We start from the raw sequence: 13,215 nt of genomic DNA, 5'->3' as shown, positions 1-13,215 counted from the left end.
TCTTCATTGTACTCCTCATTGTCATCTTCACCACTGTAGATGACAGTGGTGAAGACGTATATCAGTGCAGAGCGTGTTGGTCTTAAAATATTCTCTGGAATTCTGCGTGATTATTTATGATGGGCTGGATGCAGAATCCCTTCCTGAAGACCCCGTTGCAATGGGGCATCTACAGCAAAGAACATTCTATTTATTTGGTTAGGAGGGAACTAGAACATGAAATCCAGGTTCAGACCAGCAGGCACAGTTTTTAAATCATTATCAGGCTGAAGGAACACTTAAATGGACAGATTATGCCTTTTAGGAAAACTTGTCTGTGGTGGCTGGCAAAAACACTTCTTCCAGCTACAGAAAATCTGAAAAAAGATGGACATGACCTCCTCTGCATGGACAGGGGAGGCACTGCTGATTAAAGCCTTTAGATAGCATAAAAAGCATGACTAACCCCTGATTTCTCATTTTTATAAAAAAAGGAGTAGTCTAAGGAGTTCTATAAAAAAGAAAGAAATGTTGTGGTTTATCTGTTTTTAAGCTTTTTGTGAGCTTTCCCAATCTTAATGGCTGTCCATTGCACGTCTAGTTAGAGCTCACAGAACAGAAGCCACTCTGTGTAGCTGTACCCTCAGCCCTCTGCACTACTGGCTTCTGCAGAAGCAGCAAAGGTACAAAGAAAAAAACCAAAACTCCATTGGTGAGGGGTGTATGTATTTACCTGACACAATGTTATTATTGTCCAAGGAATTGCATTTTAAAGACTGATCTTCAGTTTTTGAAAATCACAGGCCGTCTTTACACTGCAGCACAGTGAAAATGTCACAGAGGTACCTTGGTGCCAAGAACCCAGCTCATCAGAGTGGTGGGCTTCTCCTCTGCCTCATTTAACCTGCTACCTCACAGACCTTGTGCTGGCCAAGTTCCGTGGTTCCCAGTGATGATCCCAGATTGACCGGAGCCAGATGAGGAGCTTCTACCCATTAGGTCTTAGGGTTGAGTCTTAGGGTTAAGTCTTAAGGTTAGGTCTTTAGGTTAAGACTTATGGTTATGTCTCAAGGTTAAGTCTTAGAGATAAGTCTTAGAGACACGCTGAAACTCGCCGGTATACTTTATTTATTGAGAACTAACATTAGAAAGACACGGCAAAACCACAAGTCAATAATATCTACTAATGGTGGAGGAGAGGTCTGTCTTGAAGAAGGCTGGAAAACATGACCATTCAAACCATGCTGACGCAGCTGATACAGAACTGGACTGGACGAATACATCGATGACAGCAACAATGCTGTAGTCAGGCTTACATTTGAATATCTGCAATTGTAATCAGATTCTCTGTCCTCCATAAATCTGAGGAATACAGCAGCAATACCTGGAGCACAGAGAGCAGCTTAGGGTGAAATCAAACTTAGAAAGGTAACTACCAACATTTGGGAATGTGTTCAACTGCTTTCTGAGCTTCAGGTTTGGAAAAGATCAACTGCTCCTTCACCGTCCTGGCACAAAAGGCAATACGCTTTAGGACGTTGCTCTTTTTCTCTTGCCCGACACAGGCATTGTCTTTAGGAAACTAATAGGAATCACTTAAGAATGAAACTTCTTGTTCGCACGGTTTGCCAGCTGGCCACTCTCAGTCTTTCCTCTGGAGACAGCATGCAGCCCCGCCACCCCCACCCCTCTGGGGTGTAAGAATACCCTGCCCCCCCGCCCCCAAACAAAGGAAGCAGTCAAACACTGGGACTCGGACTGCTGGCAGATGGGAACCAATTACCAGTTCACACTGCAATGTGTCTCTCCGTTTACTCTAAAAGCAATACAAGCAAAAGCATAAAATAAGGAATCTCTCTGCATAGAGGAAACAGGATGGAGAACTTGACTCTCAGAAAAACCAACCCCAAGAACAAACCCAATTCAAACGTCTGAACAGCTACCACTGTTGGACTTTGAATGCCACGTCCCAGCGGGCTGAAAAATCTAAGTCTGCTTTGGGACAGATACATTCAGATCTGCCCTGTCACAACACAATTTAACAGCAGCTTTAACAAGAAAGAGACAACCGGAATGCCTCCGTAAACCAACAGCCACAAAGAAGGTGAACGCACTGAAACCCCTCCCAAAGAACACAACGCGTTATGGCTACTTACCCAAGGTCTGTCTTGCCGGTAGCTTTAACTCCTCTAACAGGGACTCTCCTAACAGTTACCGATGAGTGCCTTGGAATCAGGGCATTGTCATCTGTGTATTCTGAAAACAACATCAATACAGAGAAAGCATCAGTCAGTTCGTAAGAGTGATATTAATATGTCATGACATAGCACTTCAGGGAACCCTTTACGGATAGAAAAGCAACATTTTACACACAGCGTCATGCTTTTATCATGTCCACACACTCACGGTACCTTTCCAGAAATCTTCAGGTCTGATAGTCAAACACAAGCAGCAAAATCTTTTCCATTTGTTTTGAATCGTTTCAATGCCAACAGCAAAATGGTCTCTAAAGTCACTAAAGCAGAGTCTGCTAAAACATGAGGCTCTTTCCTGATCTAACTTTCATTGCTTTTGCTCCTGTTAGCTTACAAAACCCTAGAACATGTCTCTATAATAGCGAGCACGGAAGAGGACACCCCCACCCCGCCTCCCACCTTTTAAAACACATCCCAACCATCCATTTTGCCTTCCCACCATCTTCAAAAAGAGTCCACCATCTCTTTTTTTTTCCCCCCAGTGATGTGTAAAATCCTGTTTACTTTTAGCTTCTATTAGCATTGCTTCTATTACGAGATTTCCGTGATCACGCGGCTCGGAAAACTCTGAACAAGTTGGCCATCTTCACTCAAGGTTCACTGAAGGGTCTTTCCAAGATCATGCCAACATTTAGTCAGGACTCCTGCACAAAGTTATAAAACCCACTACCGTATCTCCACAGGGAGGATCTCCAAGAACCCCCTTTAGGCAGAGCATCCAGGCCTAGTTCTTTCCTTCACCTTCTGAAGGTGACTTTAAGCACGTAGATGCTGTCCAATAAAAACGGAAAGTCACGGTTATGTATAAAACCCCAAAATCTGGCATACACATAAATGACACCGAAATGTATTCCTTAGCTTTGCTCTGACAACCGCTGGGGGATTTTTTGCATTTTCACGGGGAAAACACCCTTACAAAAGTTCCAGTAAGCATCTGTGTCACAACCTGTACGTCTGCCTCTACCTGCGTGTCTGTCTCTACTGCTGTATATGACACGCGATCCCGTAACACCCCCAAGACCCCTAACACCGTGCTGTTAAGTCTGCTCACAGATACTCTCCTGAACCTACTTTACCTATCTGTAGGTAAACAGTGTCTTTAGGTCCAACCACTTGAAAGGCTGGAGCCAAAGTTACAGTTACCGCAGCAGGCATGTTATTCTGTTTAAGTTTTAATACATCAAAGAGGAAGAGGAAAAAATCCTATGAGTACACATTGTAAAGACAAGACTGTTGTGGGAATGTCACAGAACCACAGGAAAAAAGAAAAAAAACCCCAACCGATAAAATTTGAATGTTTAAGGAATGGAGATGGTTTCCAAGTCTTTGTATTTCTGACAAGTCATATTCCAAAGTCTTTAATCACATGCAAGCTTTGCCAGACGGTAGATTACCAAACTGAAACAGCACACTAAGTAATACAAAACCATTACCGTCTCTGAGAATCAAGCACCATTTCTCAGATTCAAAAGAACTTAGGGTTTCTCTAAGAACATTTCTAGGTATATTCACCATAACTGATCTGCCATAAAACTTCAGTACTGCCCTGACACCGTTTAACACGCAGTACCACGACAAAAATGCACCGTTTGAAAGAAATGAAGAAATGATGCTCAATAGCATCTGAATGAATGTGTAGCATGGTGCAGCAAAGAAGCTGTATTAGCAAGAAATGCCAAGTATACTTTAGACAGAACACTCGTCTACAAGATGGCTTTCCAGGGTCTGCATAGATTCTCACTCACAGATACACCCTTGATCCAAAACGTTGCTACTGAGCAGTTTCTGCAGCAGCCAAGCACCGCTTTTCCAATGCGGTGGAGTAAAAGTAGCTGAAGACAAATTTCAGTCACCAAACCCACTTTTTTTGCCCCTTTAAATTAGCCACCCACTCCTTTTCTATCATGTTCAGCCTTCTCTGCCGGCTTTCAAAGAAATCTGGCAGGTCTGTGATGACAAGGCATTGTCCCACATTCCCTTATCGTTTTACCTAGAAGGGTTCCCAGAAACCAAACCTCTTCCACGCGCGGTGTCGCACACGGACCCCGTACGCTGCTGTGCCTGGCTGCGCACACAGCCCTGACGGCAGCTGCCAGCGCACAACCACGGAAGAGCAGCTCTGAGGCCCCAGCACAAGTCACCGCTGCCGGCCATGGCCCAACCGCCTCACTGGCCGCCTGCGCCATCGCCAGCCGGCCGGTCCCCGGTCCCCGCGCCCGCCGCCCCCACGCACCTTCCATGGTCTGGGCGTTGGTGACCTGCAGGTCGCAGTGGGTCGCCTTCAGCCTCTCGCGGCCCATGATCTGGCGCCTGAGGTCGCGCAGGGAGATGTGGGGGCCGTGAAAGGTGACCACATCGGAGTTCAGCCTGGAGGAGAACTTGTAGTGGACACACGACATGGCCGGGGCCAGGCGGTGCCCGCTCCGCGATGGCACCTCACGCAGCAGCTGGCCTCGCGGCCCCCACAGCAGGTCAGGGCCCACCGAGGGGCTGGGGCCAGCAGCGCGGGCTGAGCCCGCCGGCTCCTCCTCGCAGCCCCGGTGGGAGGACGATGGGGACAGGCCCTGGCTCGGCCTCCGCTCCCTCCTCGCACCAGCGCTGCCAGGCCAAGCTGCTCGCTATGGCAACCCAGGCGGCTCCGCATTGTGACAGAGGGGCTCAGGGGGCCACTCAGCGCCCCTGGGGGAGGGGCCTTCATCAGCCCCGCCTGGGCCGCCGGTGTCCCTGCTGTCCCCCAGCCTGTCACCGCCCCGTGCCCTGTCACCCCCCAGGGCTGCGGTGTCCCTGCTGTCACCCCCTGGGGCCTTCACCACCCAGTGTCACCTGTCAGCCCTTGCGCCTGTGGGGGCTCTCCCAACAGCCCTGGGCACATCACCGCCCCGTGCCCTGTCACCCCCCAGGCTGTCACGGCTTGCTGTCCCCTCCTGTAACCCCCAGGCTGTCACGGCTTGCTGTCCCCTCCTGTAACCCCCAGGCTGTCACGGCCTGTTGTCCCCTCCTGTCACCCCCCAGGCTGTCACGGCCTGCTGTCCCCTCCTGTCACCCCCCAGGCTGTCAAAGCCTGCTGTCCCCTCCTGTCACCCCCCAGGCTGTCACGGCCTGCTGTCCCCTCCTGTCACCCTCGATGCTGCCACTGCCTGCTGTCCCCTCCTGTCACCACGCAGGCTGTCATGGCCTGCTGTCCCCTCCTGTCACCTCCCAGGCTGTCATGGCCTGCTGTCCCCTCCTGTCACCACCCAGGCTGTCACTGCCTGCTGTCCCCTCCGGTAACCCCCAGGCCTGTCCCTGCCTACTGTCCCCTCTGGTCACACTCCACACTGCCACTGCCTGCTGTCCCCTCCTGTCATCCCCAGGCTGTCACTACCTGGTGACATAAGCTACATAAGATAAAAAAGAAAAAAGAAAAAAACCAAAACGAAAACCTGCTTAGGTGAACACCAAAACACCCATGACTTTCTCAGACTCTTCACTACCCCACATGTGAGTCAAGGGACAGGATCTCCCAAAGGCTCTTTTGCAGGCACTTCCTGAAGACACCCCCACCCCCCACCCCACCCTGCTTTTCTACAAGTGCACAAAGAGGTGAAGAAGAGTTTCATGTTTAAGTTAAAGGAGGCAGTTTCTGAAATTATCTTAGGTGAAAAAACCAAGGTGGTGTACTCATGGATTTTCTCCTCTGCAAAGCCATGAAGAAAACATGAACCGCACTCCCCAAAGGCAAAGGAGCAAACTGAGGGAGAGCAGCTCATCAGCGCCTTTCAGAGCTTCAGCAGTCTGGAGAAATGGGAAAAAACCCCATACAAAGAGAAACAGCAGCCAAGAAGCACTTTTATAAAATGCATGCTGGGGCCTGTTCCAGACCTCAGAATGACTTTCAATATTGCTTTGCATGACTATTAGACCAAGGCCTAAAGTGGAGTGATAGCTTCTGCTTGCCGGGGCATGAGAAGACCACTCAAATGAGCGACACAGTAACAAGTAAACACCAAAGGCAACAGCGGAGCTTACCATTTCCCTCCACTGGCGACCAGCTGTGCAGTAAACCAGCTTAACCAGCCTCCCTAAGGATGGCTCTAAAGTCACTGAAAAGGAAAAAAAGAAGGTAAGTTCCTAGCCTGGAATGCAAAGGCACCATCTTGGCTCCCAGGCAGGTGGCACTGATGGCCCAGCAGGGTCATGTCCCCACGTTCCAGGAAAGATAAAAAAAGTGCAGGACGTGTTTGTGGGGTGGGTTTGATGCATCCTTTCCGTTTGGTGAAAGCCTGAGGAAGGATGTACCCCACGGTGGGACCGGTGGCACTTTAGACCTGAGGTTAAAAAAGTGCTGCACCTCAGTGACACTCCCCAAGCTGCTTTCACCACCAAACAATAAAAGATTTGCTTTCTCCAGTATGGTGGGAATGATGCCATAAAGTCGGTCATGGAGAGAAACCCTCTAAGCCTTGCTTGCAGGTTTCAGAAGGCAGGCATTCTTTATGGCAGTGCTGGGAGCACGGGGGAATGTTTCCTCTGAGCGTGCTCACCCAGTTACTCGAGGGCACGCACTATGGACAGCAGAGCACTTGCACACTCATAGCGCATTACACATGCATTTTCAGTCAGGCACAGGATGGGTTACAAGTTTCTTGCTTTAATACAAATGAGCACACACCCTCAGACAGCACTGCTGAGGTTTTTTACTAGCTCCCCATGCTCCCCAAGCGGGGCCTTGCCCTCTCTCGGGGGGCTATCTGCGTCAGAGGTCGCGATCTCCCCCCACAACAATTACCTTTGTCCGACTTCCAACCAACATTCTGCGGATGGCAGCACTCTATCGGCTTGTCTCCTCCTGTGGCCACAACGTCCTCACCCAGAGGCTCTTTCTGCATCACTGAAGAGAATGGAGTTCTTTTCCCCATCCATTCTTTATTCCCCATCCTTCCCAAGGCTGACTCCCTGGATGAGAGGTCCCTTAATTTGTCACTTCTAACAGCTTTAGAGAGTCAGCTTGGCCTAACCTTTGTGCGCAGGTGTGTTTAACGTAGAGCTAAACACACCAAATCAGTGTGGTAACTGGGGAGCTCAGACATCTTGTCCCTTTGCCGAGCCAGCAGCCTTCCCTTAACAGAATCCCTGGACATAAACGTATATACAGTGGAATCTATACGGTGGCATCAAACGTCTGCCCAGACACCACATCCGTCCCTAAAATCCTTCCCCCCAAACAACCCTGAAAGACTTCCCTTGACCCCCTCCTCCACCCTGGCTGTTCCTGAAATCATCCCCCACCTCCACCTCCCCGCCCTGTCCCTAAAACCTTTTCCCCCAGACCCTGGTCCAGCCCTCCCCCACCCTCGGCCCGTCCCTAAAATCCTTCCCCCAACCCCCCGGTTCTTCCCTAAAGGCCTCCATCAACCCCCCGTCCGTCCCTAAAACCCTTCCCCCAGGCCCCCCAATCTGTTCTCTAAATAACACACACACCCTCAACCCCCCCCACGCCCCCACCCCCGGTTTATCAATACACACACACCCACCTCCCCCCATCCCCCACCCCCCCCACACCCACTCCCACAAACACACATCCTTGCCCCACCCCCACACACCCCGCTCCATCCCTAAACACCTTCCTCCATTCCCACCCGTCCGTCCCTAAACCCCTTCCCCCCGCCCCCTCCCCTGCCCCCGTCCCTCTGTCCCTGGCACGGCCCAACTGCCCAGCACCACCAGACCACTCTGGCCCAAACACCGTAAGGCAATGGTTCCCACCTGCCAATAGCAAGTCGAGGAACATTTTTTCTTCTTAAATAGAGAGAGTTTTACTTCACACGATGCCGACTACGCCAGATTATGTTTTGCTGACTGACTGGATACACAGCAAAGCTGAACTCTGCATCAAATATAATCAAATCTATCAAATATATCAAATGATGGAATATATCAAACACAGTTTCTTATATTACAATAAAAGAAAATAGCATGCAATATGATAAAAGGAACCAGTAGCAGTTACTGTGAGCAATATGATAAAAGAGCAACAGAAGCGAAGCATCCAATTGTTATTCCAAAGTGTTAACATGCCTAAGGAAAGGAGACATCACCAATTCCCACCCCAATTCCCTTCGGCTGGGAGCCCCCTTGCAGCTGGTGCCAGGAGTCTCTCGGGAGCTGGGAAATTCCCCTGGAGAAGGTGCCAGGAAGGAATTCTCTTGCTGCTTCCCACCGTGCATGGTAGCCATGTGAGGCACAGCGCAAGGGTTCTGCTCCCTGCTTTCTGTGGTGAGAAAATTGACACAGCACTTTAGAACTCATACAGAAGCAAAAAACATGGCTTGGGAAAGTGCAGGGCTGCTCCCCTGGAGAGGGTTCCAGGCAGGAATTCTCTTGCTGCTTCTCACCCTGCCCTGGCAGCCATGTGAGGCACAGCACAAATGTGCTGCTCCCTGCTTTCTGTGCTGAGAAAACTGACCTCTTTTCAGTGGCAATAATGCACAGCCCAAAAAACTTGCCTTGACAAAGTGCAGCAGTGCTCCCTGGAGAAGGTGCCAGGCAGGAATTCTCTTGCTGCTTCTCACCCTGCCCTGGCAGCCATGTGAGGCACAGCACAAGAGCTCTGCTCCCTGCTTTCTGTGGTGAGAACATTGACCAAAACCTTGTGCACTCATGCAGCACCAGAGCTCACCTTGGCAAAGTGCAGCACTGCTCCCCTGGAGAAGGGGCCATGAAGGAATTCTCTTGCTGTTTCTCACCGTGCCCTGGCAGCCATGTGAGGCGCGGCACAAAAGTTCTGCTCCCTGCTTCCTGTGGTGAGAAAACTGACCTCTCACATTTGCAATCATGCAGAGCCGAAAAAACCCTCACTATGGGTAAAGTGCAGCACTGCTCCCCTGGAGAAGGTGTGAGGAAGGAATTCTCTTGCTGCTTCTCACTCTGTCCTTGCAGCCATGTGAGGCACAGCACAAATGTTCTGCTCCCTAATTTCTGTGGTGAGAAAATTAACCCCTCACATTTTCAATCGTATAGAGCCAAAAATACCTCACCTTGACAAGTGCAGCGCTGCTCCCCTGGAGAAGTGACAGGAAGGAATTCTCTTGCTGTTTCTCACCCTGCCCTGGCAGCCATGTGAGGCACAGCACAAATGTGCTGCTCCCTGCTTTCTAAAGTTAGCAAAATTGACCGTTCACAGTTGTACTCATGTTGAGACAAGACCTTCTTACTCAAAAGCAAAACCCAAGAAACCACGTAGCCTTGGGAACCCCCTTGTCCTTCCGTGTGGCTGGTGACTTCCCATGGCTCTTCCACAAGGCAGGACAGATAACCACGAATTTGGAAGCCCACGTTAGTTCAAGTACACTTAGTCCTCTGACAGTCACTACTTATGGGCCAGCGGTCCTCTCACCCCTCCACAGATCTGCCTGTTAGTCCTCTAGCAGTCATTCCCCATGGAGGGACCACAAGTCCTCCACACCTACCCACCAGCTCACCAGAAATGAGTCAGACCACGCCAGAAGTGACACTGCCTGACCTGCAGGAGATCTATTAGACCAGTATCGATGGTTTCAAGACAGAAAAGCCCACCACCATCCACCAGCACAGCAGAAAAACAACCAGAAGAAACATCATACACAAACCAAAGGCACCCATCCGAACCCCACAAAGGCAAAATAGCTGAAAAAAGGCACTCTCCACAAAAAAAACCCACCACACAGATCACAAGATAAGATAAAAATGCCATAACCCCAGGAACGCAGGGCCAACAAACACAGATTCTGTCCATTACAGTAACACACTTTGACACTAACTCGCTTGACCTCTGACATACTTGACCTTGTTGCCCCCAAACCACAGCACATCGTAGCCCTAAGGCAACACAAAACGGAGCACAAAGTCCCTGAAGATCTCCGCCAGGGCAAAAGCAAAGCCCAGAGCCACACAGGAGGGTGGGGTTGGAAGGGACCCGTGGAGGTCCTCTGGGCCAAGCCCTCTGCTCCAGCACGCTCGCCTCGAGCAGGTTGCTGAGAACTGTGTGCCCTTGGCCTTTGAAGATCCCCAAGGACAGAGACTGCACAACCTCCTTGGGCAACCTCTGCCAGCATTTGATCGCCCCGAGGGGGAAAATTTGCCATTTCTATCTCTCCTTTCACTGTACCACATTCCAGAACAGCCATGAGATGACAAGCTCAGGCTTGAAAGCCAGTGCTGTGGCTGGCCTGAAATTCTGTCCCCCTTTTTTTCATCCACTAGTAGCTAAAGGAGGACAAAGAAGGATTTCTTTCAAAGGAGAACGTCTCCTTTCCTCTGTCCTTCTTCTCTACCAGTGATCTGGATTCTGAGTGCTGTGCCACTGTCCTAATGGCTGGGATAGGGATACTTCTTGTAGGACAGGGAGGAGGTGACAGTGGAGATGATCAGGCTGGGGAAGCTGAAGGAAAACGCAAGCAACTGGAGTTGCCTGGAGCAAGAGTGGCCAGCTTCCGAGCTAGGTCACCTCGTGTCCTCAGCTCCCATGCAGGAGCTGAACCACACACATGGACTGCAAAGCAGTGTGACCCATAGAAAAAAGTTTGCTTGGCTCGGGATCGCCCAGGGGCATTTAACTGCAATTCCGCCCTTGTCAGCAGGAAGGAAACATGCCCTGCAAGCACACACTGAGGCACGACACCTTGCCCGGGGCTAAAGGGTACCTCAGGAGACCTACATGGGACCCCCCAGCACCTGGATTGCTGGCTGGAGGATGGGTAGGTCAAAGGACCCTGATGGGAGCCCTGCAGGCTCTCATACATTGGACCAACGGGCACCTTCCCTTGTCATACAGAGCATCCTCTCGGATGCTCTGGACAGTTTCTGGTAGATCTCTGGAGAAGAGCTTCTCCCCAGGCCTCTCCCATGGGCTTGCTCACCCCCGGAGCCCTTCCCAAGCACAGCCCCAGCAGGTGGATGCAACCGGCGTTGCAGGGAAGAACAAGCAGCAGGCACCACAGTCAGCACTGCGGGAAAGCTGGGACCCCAGACACCCACCCAGGCTCTCCAATCCCAGCCTGGCCCACAAGAGTGCCTTTATCTCCCTTTCCCAGAAGTGCTGAATTCCCCTTCCAGCATTAGCCACTGGACCCACGCTGCTTCTTGCTGCAGTGTACAACAGCCACAAGAGAATTTGCTAGATGTCTCTGATTTCCTGCATTTTTCCTGAACAGGGCGGGTGTGTAACTCTCTGAATCATTTCTATTTGAAGCAAGGCATTGCTTAGGGTCAACAGTGAAACGAGACACGGGCCATCAAAAGCTGACTACTTTTCCCCTTCTTTGCCATGGTCACGGCCTACCCCACAGACTCGCCCCTGGCCGTGTCGGCCACCGGCTGGGTGAAGGTCATGGCTAACCGGGCAGGGGCTCCTGTGTGGCGCTCATCCAGCCCTGATTGCCAAGGGTGAAGCCTTAGCACCCAGGTGGAATAAAGCCTTCCCAAGCAAGGGTGGTGCTCCAGGGGCACCACAATTCCTGCCGAAGCTCACCACACATTTCATTTCCCTGTGGCGCCTGGCAGGACACGAGCGGCTCTTGACTGCTGCTAGTCCCCCCGTCTTTTGGTAAAAATGGAAGTTTTTCCTCCTGCTGGGCCTGCTCCAGTTCCAGCGCCTTGGGGCCTGAGGCCTGGCACGGCCTGTGTGCCAGAGGCCTTCCGACCGCTAGGCCGGCCTCCACCAAGAGGAGTCTGCCTCAGGCCACAACGGTCATCTCTAGGAAAAACAGCTTCTTTTATCGAGCAGGACCCTGTCCAAACCCCAGGGCAAAGCGCTGGCCGCAGGCGCAGGGAGGTGGCCCTTGCCCCCTGCCCTGTCCTGCTCGGGGCTCCCCGGGGCGAGGCAGGCCCGGCCATACTGGAGAGGGCCCCAGCCCCGCCCCGCAGGCCCCGCCCACTTTCCGTTGGGCTCAGACCGTTGGTCACGGGGAGCCCACGGCCACCACAGGCAGCAGGGCAGAGCCGTGCTGGCACGCAGCGGCGCTGGCAGGAGGCAGCCTCTGGCCCAGCAGCGCTGCCACAGCACCAGCACCCCGCTTCCCAGCCTCGCCGTCGCCGGCTGGGCCCCCTCCTCGCTGCACGGCCAGGGCCCTCCTCTCCCGGGCAGGATGGGCCAGGCCAGCTGCTGCTGCGGCTCCAGGTGGGCTCCCCCCGGGCTCGGGGACACGCGGGCACAGCTGGGCCACGCAGCACTGGCGTTGCTCATGCCCGCCGCTCTCTGCTCTGCAGGGAGGCTCTCAGCGACGCCGAGCCGGTGCTGAGCGCGGACGTGCGGCTGACCCGGGGCCGCAAGAGGAGCGAGAGGTGCCTTCTGCTCCTCCACGAGGAACTGGTGGTCGCCAAGTTGCGGTAAGACCCTCAGAGCCCAGATCCTTGCCCCCAGCCCCGGCCCAGGGACACCCTGGCACCAGCCCCAGGCCCCGGCCCCTCGGTGCTGGAGGCACCAACGTCCGTCCCAAGGGCAGGTGGGGGACAGGGCTCTGCGCGTGGGGACCCAGCCCAAGGAGCCCCCCTCCGGCTCAGTGCCCGCCTCTGCTCTCTGCAGACACGGCACCAGCCTGCGCCCACAGCTCCGCCTGGCGCTGGACCAGCTGTGGGTGCTCAGCAGCGGGAAGGAGGCTGCGGGGCAGGATGGACAGGAGGAGAAGGAAGGCACCGATGAGGACAGCACCTCTGTCATCCTCGCCTGGCCCACCGGCTCCTGCATCGCCACTTTTGGGTGAGTCGTGGTCGGGCAGCAGAGGTTCCCAGCCGTACCCACGCCATCCCATGAACACAGGCCTCTGCCTTGCGTGCAGAGCTGGGCAGGGAGCAGGCAGCTCGCTGGCAGGGAGGGAGGGATGTGGGATGTTTCCCCATCCTGCATCCCCTGGTCACCTTTTCGTCCCCAAAAGGGAAGGGCAGATGCAGCCGCTCAGGCAGGACAGAGCGACCCAGGGCTTGGACAGCGCCTCTGTCCTGCCCCACAGCACAGGGCTGTGCAGGC

At 52.9% G+C, this 13,215-nt stretch overlaps 1 protein-coding gene across 1 annotated transcript; it reads right to left on the bottom strand.

Moving 5' to 3' along the window:
- Positions 1-2,017: 2,017 nt before the first annotated feature.
- Positions 2,018-4,647, bottom strand: LOC130153735 (E3 ubiquitin-protein ligase RBBP6-like). Its single transcript, XM_056349000.1, has 3 exons — positions 4,468-4,647; positions 2,136-2,235; positions 2,018-2,027 (listed from the first exon to the last, which is right to left on the bottom strand). The coding sequence occupies exons 1-3, from the start codon at positions 4,631-4,633 to the stop codon at positions 2,018-2,020; spliced, it is 276 nt and encodes a 91-aa protein (XP_056204975.1). The 5' UTR covers positions 4,634-4,647.
- Between the last annotated feature and the right edge of the window lie 8,568 nt (positions 4,648-13,215).

The sequence above is a fragment of the Falco biarmicus genome, chromosome 8, assembly GCF_023638135.1.
Source record: "Falco biarmicus isolate bFalBia1 chromosome 8, bFalBia1.pri, whole genome shotgun sequence".
Taxonomy (NCBI): Eukaryota; Metazoa; Chordata; class Aves; order Falconiformes; family Falconidae; genus Falco; species Falco biarmicus.
Note: the sequence above shows the minus strand (reverse complement) of the source record. Positions and strands in the feature narration are given on the sequence as shown.

Excerpts from the sequence above, each read along its gene's own strand:
- LOC130153735 (XM_056349000.1), bottom strand. The coding sequence starts at position 4,633 with ATGTCGTGTGTCCACTACAAGTTCTCCTCCAGGCTGAACTCCGATGTG. Across the intron at positions 2,236-4,467 it reads CAACGCCCAGACCATGGAAG|AATACACAGATGACAATGCC; the intron begins GTGCGTGGGGGC and ends TGTTGTTTTCAG.